General features: G+C 36.0%; 1 protein-coding gene across 1 annotated transcript; it reads right to left on the bottom strand.

Moving 5' to 3' along the window:
* Positions 1-8628: 8628 nt before the first annotated feature.
* Positions 8629-8967, bottom strand: LOC145679610 (lipopolysaccharide export system ATP-binding protein LptB-like). Its single transcript, XM_081750186.1, has one exon. The coding sequence runs from the start codon at positions 8965-8967 to the stop codon at positions 8629-8631; it is 339 nt and encodes a 112-aa protein (XP_081606312.1).
* Between the last annotated feature and the right edge of the window lie 409 nt (positions 8968-9376).

Genomic DNA, 9376 nt, shown 5'->3' with positions numbered 1-9376 from the left:
CAGAGAATACTACCGCCTTCAATATCATTATTGAGAACACTACATTGTACATCCAGTAACTGGAAAGAAATCAACCCTATTTCATAAATTCAGTAATTGAACAATGGACCTAAATCGATTTTCCCTGACTTTCCCTGACCAATCTGCCATTTCCCTGACTTAACTTGATACATTCCCTGACCTCTCCCTGACTTTCACTTATTTTCCAGAATGTGGACACCCTAGTAAAGGTTTCGTATGTATTACTGTTCCATAGAAAAATATGGTGCCATATGATATTTGCCGTTGCGTGAATACGTATTGGATATTTGTCTTCCCATGGAGTTAAGAAAGCTACAGGAATTGCGTTTTAATTGCAATTCAAAGCAACTAATATTGCAATTGCATATTTCTTTAAATGTCATAGCATATGCTTGCAGTACTTATTGTATTTCATTTTTTAAGAGTAAAAACATTGATTTAATGGCATGTGTGGAATTAAAAGTATAAGTTGTTCATTAATTCTCAGTTTCAATATAACTTCTGTAAAACAAAGCGTCATTATTCATTACTATGATTAATATTATACCTTCTATTTATTTGTTTTGCAAATTTATTAAATAATCTGATCGCACAATTTTCCAGACAGAATTTTAAGATGTTCATGAGCAAGAACTCAAATCTCTTCTTACACTTTCGTTGTTTAAGACTATAAAGAGCTACTACCTACCTGTATTGCTCTCATGAATTTACTTAATAAAATAGAAATACGATATACAGCATTTTAAGTGAAAAAAGATAGTATCCTATTAGTTATACAACCTTTCATCAAACAGTGTTAGAAACAACCAGGAAATCTAACATTGATATACAATTGTTAAGATCATGTTTTGCCCCCCCACTTTTAACGTCCAACCGCCGCCACTGACTCCAGAAACTGCATTATGTCCATGACCATAACTCCTTTCACTCCAGCCACCATCAACGTACACTGTTATGTATGGAACACCATCGGGGTCAACATGTCCCTTCTCGATTGCAATTTGTCTTTCTTTTTCTCCATTTTGTTTCATTTGAGACCATAGACTATCAGCCCAAACCTGCAGACAATTAGAATTAGAAAAATAAGGATGACTTCCTTCACAAACTTAGTCGAAAGGTTTGTGACATAAATCCAAAATGCGTTGAAGCAATTTTGGTGTCTTTACTGAAAATGTAAAATCAACTACATATAAATAAATACAAATAAATAAATAAATAAATAAATAAATAGAAAAATAATTTAAACTTTGGAACTACAATTTCAGTTTTCCATTATAATTTAAGAAATGTAAGTAATACAGATCTAGAAAGACAATTGCAAACGTAGTAATTATAATAAATTTTGAATGTTCAAATGTACAATGTTGTAGGCCCAAAATAAAGTTTAAGGAAGTATTCTAGTTTTCTCCAGAATGAGTTATTGTTAGAGGGAAATTGTAAGCCTATTCTTATTGCATATCAAACAAATGTATTACTTACCGTTTCTAGGTGCTGTTCAGTTTTACTAAACAGATCATTACTCATGCATGGAATGTTCATTACACTGAGTAGCTCCTGAAGATGGGAATAACCACTTCCAATTGTTAGAGTACCCCAAACTGCACTTTCATTTATTGTCATAACTTTTGACCTGGGAGTTTCTTCAGTTGAATGACTATTTCTCTGTTGCATACCCTGCACTTGAAATTGACATAACTACGGAGACCAACACGTCTTTCTTTGTGATACCGCAATTTCCCTAAAGTGCAGACTTCACCTTGTTTATCTTGTAATGTCATCGACCACCGAAGGACGTGTCCCAAATCAACAATGCTGCGGCCACTTAACTCAGATTTCTTGGTGACTTCCGTTTCAGGCTCGATAACATAGAATGGTTCGATTTCGGTACTGTGGAGGAAAAAGAACTCAATATGAGAATAAGAAACTTTCCCAATTTTATCATAAAGACACAAAATGAAATGTCTATAAATTAATAATCACAATCCGAAATTTAAATTTTAAAATGATTTATTTTTATTACTTAATCTGCTCTTATACCTTCCCTCCATGGGCGCCCTAAGGGGGGACGGGGGCACGGTCCTCCCTTGACTCACGAAAATGTATAATGTATAGACCCAGCATTGCGACCCGGGGTTGCATTTTTCCCCATTCCACCAGCTCCAACTATACGCCCCCCCAGAAAATTTTCTTCGGGAGTCGTTGCCCCCCTCCCCTTGTAACAAAAAATAATCATATCGCAGACCCGCCCTCTCTCCTAATCTGATTACGTAATAACTCCTTTGTACGTACAAAAGTATTCTGTGACAGTCTTTGTATGAACATTTAACTTGTTCATATACAAAGTTACTTTCTTGACAGGATATAGTTCTCAAACAGATATCCGAGTCCGGTGTGAACACACCACTGTCTACATACGATATGTAAAACGTAGTGCTGTAATTTTACTACATAGCTGTTCTCAGTAATATAATAAGCATATTATTATTATTATTAATTTTAATTATTATTATTATTATTATTATTATTAGTTTTGAAAGAAACATAATTCTAATCTGCTTTTTTGTGTAGAAAATATATAAACTATTAAGTAAACATCCTTACCTCATATTAAAACTATCTTCCTGCTGAAAACTTCTAGAAGAGCTCGTAGATTCCTCACCGATGTCTTGGTCTGTCCGAAGGCTATTGTCTCCCTGTAGTGGAGTATCTTCCAAATTCTCTGTAACGGCATTTACCGGTACATTATCACATTCAAGTTTTCGTAGTTTCCACGCTAGACGACGTGCTTTAAATTGCTTATTTCTTTTTCTCGTTTTTGACAGTAGTCGTTTCTTTCTAGCCATTATCACGGATAGAAAATCACGCACCACCTTCACAATAGAAAAGAGCAGCAAGTGGTTAGTAACACTGATGCTTTCTACGCTTATGGACGAAGTATGGCTACAGTTCACATGGCGGCGCCACCGTACGACGGGAAATTCAAAATTATCGAATGTTGTAATAAATTCCTACTTTTCTTGAAATACGTACAATTTTAAAAGTAAATAATTATTGCAAAAGAAAGGACAACACTCAGGCTATAGAACTATATATATTAATTCATAAACGTATTCACTATCTTAGTGTAACGGAAAGTGAAAAAAGAGTGTTACTTTGCAGCGCGTTGTTTTGCCGAGAATTGTTGTAATTGAATGGCGCACTTCTTCAAAGAAAGTCACATAAAAGTTAAGTAAACAAGAACAAAACTTTGTAAAGTTACTAGATCTCTTAGAGAAAGTGTAGGGAGTAATATGTTTTAGTTTCACTGTTCTTGCTTTATTAATTTAGTGGAAAAGTAGGAATAGCTTATCGTTAATTAATTGTTAATTATTTCATAATTAAGTAATTAATCTTCGGAAAAAATATTTGGAAACGATATAAATATCATCATTATCAGTCTTCCAATAAAAATCAGAAATATTTTCCCATTATTTTACGAAAATCTTGAACGTCGTGTATGCCCTTAAGATGTCCCCATAGATAAAAATCAAGGGGCGTTAAGCCAGGGAATCTGGGCGGCCACTCCACGGGACCACGGCGACCAATCCACTTCCCTGGCAGTTGTTCATCCAACTATTCATGGACACCAAGTCCATAGTGTGGAGGGGCTCCATCGTGCTGAAAATAAGATGGAAAAATGCCATAAACTTTCAGTGTGGCAGGGAACACAAGGTCCTGCAGCAGCATCAGATACTGTGGTGCAGTTAAGGTGCTGTAAATGAAAAATGGTCCAATGATGCGGCTGTCCCATATGTCACACCACACCATCACCTTCGCTGGAATATGTTCTCGACTCGGGTCAACACAGTTCGGATTTGCGTCACAAAAGCATCGACAAATATGTCAATTAACCTCCCCATTCAAAGTGAAATACGCCTCGTCGCTGAATAGCCTTGGCAAACGCAGGATCCAGTTCGTATTGTTCAGTAGCCCACATGCAGAACTCCAACCGGCGATCAGGGTCATCCTCGTTCAGTTTATGTTGTATGTGCAAGCTTGTAAAGATGCCACTGATTGGCGTGCAATATCCGGACAACGCAGGATTGGATTATTGCACACGCTAGGGACACACGACGAGTACTTCCTCTAGGACTTTTCACAAACGACGCAACAACCGCAGTTGCAGTTTCCTTATTGGTAGCAGTCTTTGGTCGCTCACGACGTGCCCTATCTTGAACAGAACCCGTCTCCCGGAATTTGGTGATCACGTGAGCCACCGTGCTGTGCAATGCCGGTTCTCTGTCTGGGTGCCATCTGTTGTAGTCAGCTGCTATTGTTCGGTAGCTGCGTTTCCCTGATATAACGATGGTTTCGATCTTCTGTTCACGTGTCAGACACATTTTAGATCAGCTGGAACAAAGAGAGAACTGGGTCAGTAATTTCCGACCTTTGAACATTAATAATTTCTAAACTGTACAAGATAGAAAAAAAATTACACCACTAAATTTCTGAGCTCAAGCTAGTGTTATTTGATGTGTCATACACCGCCTTCCCATTTTAAAAAAAATGACTTGAATTCAAAATGGCGTATTTGAAGATGGCGGCCATGAATGATATACACTCCAAAAGTTGCGGGCCCTCATCAAACCTCTGTTCCCATCATCACTTTCCACTTTTCCCGTTGATTTCCAAACTTATGCAGGTGCCCAAGGACCTTTGACTTACCCTGTATATATGTAATATACGACTTTTTCGTCATTTTGAGAGGAAAGAAAAGCAATTGACCCCTAATTTTGACAAATATGCTTTTTAGTCCTCCACACTATGCTATGCATGAGTGTCAGAAGTCTTATAGAAAGGCTATATCCGTCCATCTGTCTATCAATAGGTACTAGAGCAAAAACGATATTCACTAGTAGTCTTTTTTCTTTTTTGCAATTGATTCAGCGTCCTACGAATATGTTTCATCTTGTTTATTAACCCTCTACTCGTTCTTGAACCTCTATTCGTTGTTATTAACCCTCTACTATCATTTCGTGTTTCCGTGTTTATCGCCATGAAACAAGAACGGTAATAAATAGAGAACACATCATAAAAATCCACAATTCTCTACAAACAGTGCAAGTGGTTGAAATTTGCTACTACTTCAGCTTTAAATACTGATTTTCATAGAGTAAAAACAGAAAAAAAATATATCAAGAAGAGCATTTTTGCAACCCATTCAGCATATCAAGAACAAGGTCTCTCTCCTCCGTTAACTTCTTGAAACCAGAAATGATAGAAACCAATAATTTCTGGTTTTTATGTTAATACACATGGAATAGGAATCATAATGAATAGGTACAAGTGAGTTTCTTCATTTGAAAGATTACACCATAACATGCAACATTATATGGGTGCGAAAAATGGTATCTACGGATTCATATTGATATCCATAGAGCAAAAACGGTAAGTGCTTAACATAAAATAAAAGGTTTCTTCGACGCTGAGTTTTGACAAGAATGAGTTTTGTCTCTACTTTATCTGTCCAGTTGAAACTGGAAGTGATAAAAATATAAAATTTTTCAGTTACAACACTAATTGGATAATGGATTTAACGAAATTCGACAGTGACAAAGAGTGTTTTGATATTACTCAGATTTCCTATCTGATTTTATTCCTTTACTCCAACAAGTACGCGCCTTTGGCGTGAGAAGCCCAGGTTCGATTCCCTGTGGGAGCTCATGTGGTTTGGACTCCACGTTAATCAATACGTCCCGTCTCATATAGCATCGCTGCTGATAGGGATGTTAAAGTCAAGATCAACCCAACTACTTTATTCCAACAAGAAGTGATAGTAATTGAGATTAGGAAACAATTGATAACCATAGTAAATATTAAATTAAATACGAAGCGATTTAATCCACTACAGAACTTTGTTGTTAACATTTCAGGTTGTTAATAATTCTTAATTGACTTTCGTATAACACTTCCTTCCTGGAACTCAAACTGCTATCATAAATTAAATATTGATGGTGAGCAGGGCGGACTCAGGACCGACTTCTGGGGGAGGGCGGGGGGAGGGTTGTCATACTATTATTTCTGATAATAATAAATTTCTATCGTTAAGAAGACGAAATATGTTAACAGGTTGACTGCCATGAGCATCATACGTCGTGCTCACCTTATTTCTCTGTGGGACCATGAGCACCATATATGATGCTCATGCTTGATATCACAAATTACTAAACTAGCCAAGTTCTTGAGCATCATATATGATGCTATTGTCACAAGTTACTGTGATACCATAAGCATCACATGTGGTGCTCGGCCCCCATTGGTACATTTTCGGGAGAAACAAAATTTAGCTACAAAAATGTGATATAACTATCCATAATCGAGCCAAAGATCAGAAGAAATTTCTGGCCTACTTTGACCAGTACCCTAAAATGACGTTGGCAGTCAACCTCTAATGTCTTAACAGGGCAAGTCCCATAGGTCCATTTTCATTTTATGTTGCACATTTTCTTTTAGGGTGAGGGAATCAATTATGATTTTCCAGTAAGTATTAGACATTGTCATTGCGTTGCTGCCTTCTGATGGAAAGGGAAACATCTGTGAGTCAGTAGTTTATACAGGACTCACTAGATGTCACTAGAGTGCGAGAGACATCGCAATGTGTTGAAGTGCTTATGCATTTGGTGCTGCTCTTTGCTTCTTGCATCTCAAGATTTCCTTGTTTTATAGAATGATATTGACAAGTGTAGGTCATATGGAACTTAAATACAATATGTAATAGCTTTCAGAAAGTATTATCTAAGGAGTTTGTTTTATCGAAACTTCTTTATATATTTCGTCACATGAGAACCAGAGGGACTTAACTCCATTTTCATAGGTTAAACAGGCGAAATGATAAGAATATTATTTTCTTAGAAAGATGTGTTCTTAATAAGATGATACTTGAGCTATGTTAGAACAGATGATTAACAAGGAGTACAGTAGCATGGGAAAATTAACACAAAAATGGCAAAAATCCCCCCAAAAAAACTCCCATTTGGTCAACCGCCTGAAAAGACGTTATCAATATGGTGGCCACGCCACTACGACTACTTATATATCTGGGATAATATCTCATCACAGAACTAAGATACAAACTTCGTTCTGGTCCCAAATTAAAGATAAGGCATTGTATAAATGATTTCAGCTCATATAGGTCTTACGTGTTATCGCCATTTTTAAATATGGTGGTTATTATCTTCAAAATTATTTTTTTCTTTTTCATTTTATTGGTTTTAAAGTAAGTTACTCTGAAACTATGAGATATACGGAAAATCATCTCTAAGTAAACGTTATAGAGCACAGCCTCACCTTTCTAAAGATACCAACACTATTTCTGTATTTTAACAATTAAGCAAACTACTCCACTTTCTGTAGAGCAAGGTGTTGGATTTTCAGCACTTAGATTACCCTAAACATGTGAGAACATTTTTATAATTAAATATAATTAAAACGTTTGAAAACAAACTTTTAATACTTTTTTAAACCAGAAATAGTTCTGAGAAAATCGTAAAAAATAGTACATAAGCAACCACCGGAAGTGACGTCTTCAATATGGTGAAAAGCAACATAGGTTTCTTTACTTAATAAGTCGTAATATTCGATAAAGGTACGCCCAGCTAATGCTCCCCCTAAACTACAGCCTAGTACACGCGCAGCCTTTTTTGATGCGCTTGCGCTAACGATTCTTGAATCTGTAATTTTGCTTTCCTAAACACGGTAAAACCAGGACCAGAAAAATCTAAATCGCTAAAAAGAGAGGCTATACTTGTCCTAGTAGTCAAATTACAATCAGTTCCTCAAAAAATGAATAGAGACGAAATATGAGGATATTTTGGAACCCAACCAAAAGCTGGCATCTCCTGCCAAAGGTTAAAAATTCGATGTAGAACAAATGTTTCTAAAACGATTTGATTTTGTAGGTTACGAACAGGAATTTGTACCGCATGGTTTAATGTCACATCGCGATAAACTAGTGCTTTTCAAAGAATCTCCGTTACACAAAAATCTATCCAGTTATTATCTACCTCTATAGAATGCTCTAATGCTTCTTTGAACCATTGATCATTATTAAGAGGACGCGTACAATGATATGAAAAATCAAGCACTTGTTCAAATGCTTGGTGATAGAATGTACATTACTAACAACTGTTTGAGTATCGAGTAGGGGACGTTCTATACTTTTACCTGAAGGATCAATGGAGTTGGTATTGTAACAACTTAAAAGAAGTTGTTATGCAAATTTTAGGAGATATGCTAATAGGAGATCGTGCATTAGATCCGTAGAAGATGGAGGAAAAGGGCCGATGAGCATGTACTGCATTGAAAGCCTTTGCTTGTTCTGCTGTAAGACTTGCATTTTAATACCTACAATTTCTAACCCAGCTCTTTCAAAATAGGAAAAAATCTCTCCAATTTTATTATCCGCAAGGGCGTCTGGTTTAATAATTGAAAGTGTTTAATTACAATTTGCTCGCGCTTCCTTATTTTTTAATAAATGATCAACTGTTCCTGATAGCAGTACTCTGCCTTCTTGAATAAGATAGCTACAATTTACAATCGAAAAAATTTCGCGGGCATTGCGATCTGTAATCAATATACTAATACTTTGTTTTGAAGATGTCGAATCATGAGTTTTACATCATGCACTGCAATGGGGTCGATATTAGCAAAAGGCTCATCTAGCAATAAAAAACACGGCTGAGTAATGGGTGCTCTAGTGATTTCTAAACGTCTTCTTTCTCGACCAGAAAGTGTCAAAGCTTTCTTTTTAACTAAAGGGGTTAGATGCAATTGTTCTATAATTGTTCTTAAACGATTTGTTCTTTCCTGAGCTTTAATAGGTAATGTTTCTAAAATACAGAGCAAATTCTCTTCGAATGTAAGCTGACGGAATATAGAAGGCTCCTGTGGAAGATAACCCATGACCATTTTAGCGCGTTGATGAATAAGAAGACGGCTGATTTCTTGTCCTTAAAAGACTTTTGGAAAAATAAAGCAACCAAATTAAAAGAATAATTCGATAAATTGAACCATGATACCTTCGACGGCGGCCATGGGAATACATTCACTTATGTTTATACGAAATATCACAAAACTGAAATATGGACGTCGTTCTGGTGCCGAGTGATAACTTTAATATCGCTAATTTACTTGACTTTGTAATGGAAAAAGGTCTGCGTTTTACATTATGATATTATGAAACAAAATTACTTTTTAAAATAATAAACATTAAACATTTTTCTGTTATAAAATAACACATAATTATAATAACACATATCAGGCGGGTCCATAGAATGTGTTAAAATGAAAATTTGCTTTCTATTATTTTTCTCCGTCT

Source organism: Thermobia domestica, chromosome 2 (genome assembly GCF_964235325.1).
Source record: "Thermobia domestica chromosome 2, izTheDome1.hap1.1, whole genome shotgun sequence".
In the NCBI taxonomy this organism is placed as follows: domain Eukaryota; kingdom Metazoa; phylum Arthropoda; class Insecta; order Zygentoma; family Lepismatidae; genus Thermobia; species Thermobia domestica.
The sequence above is the reverse complement of the archived record's forward strand: the minus strand, read 5'-3'. Positions and strand labels throughout refer to the sequence as shown.

Bases quoted from the DNA above. Each gene is read 5' to 3' on its own strand.
- LOC145679610 (XM_081750186.1), bottom strand. From the start codon at position 8,967: ATGGTCATGGGTTATCTTCCACAGGAGCCTTCTATATTCCGTCAGCTT.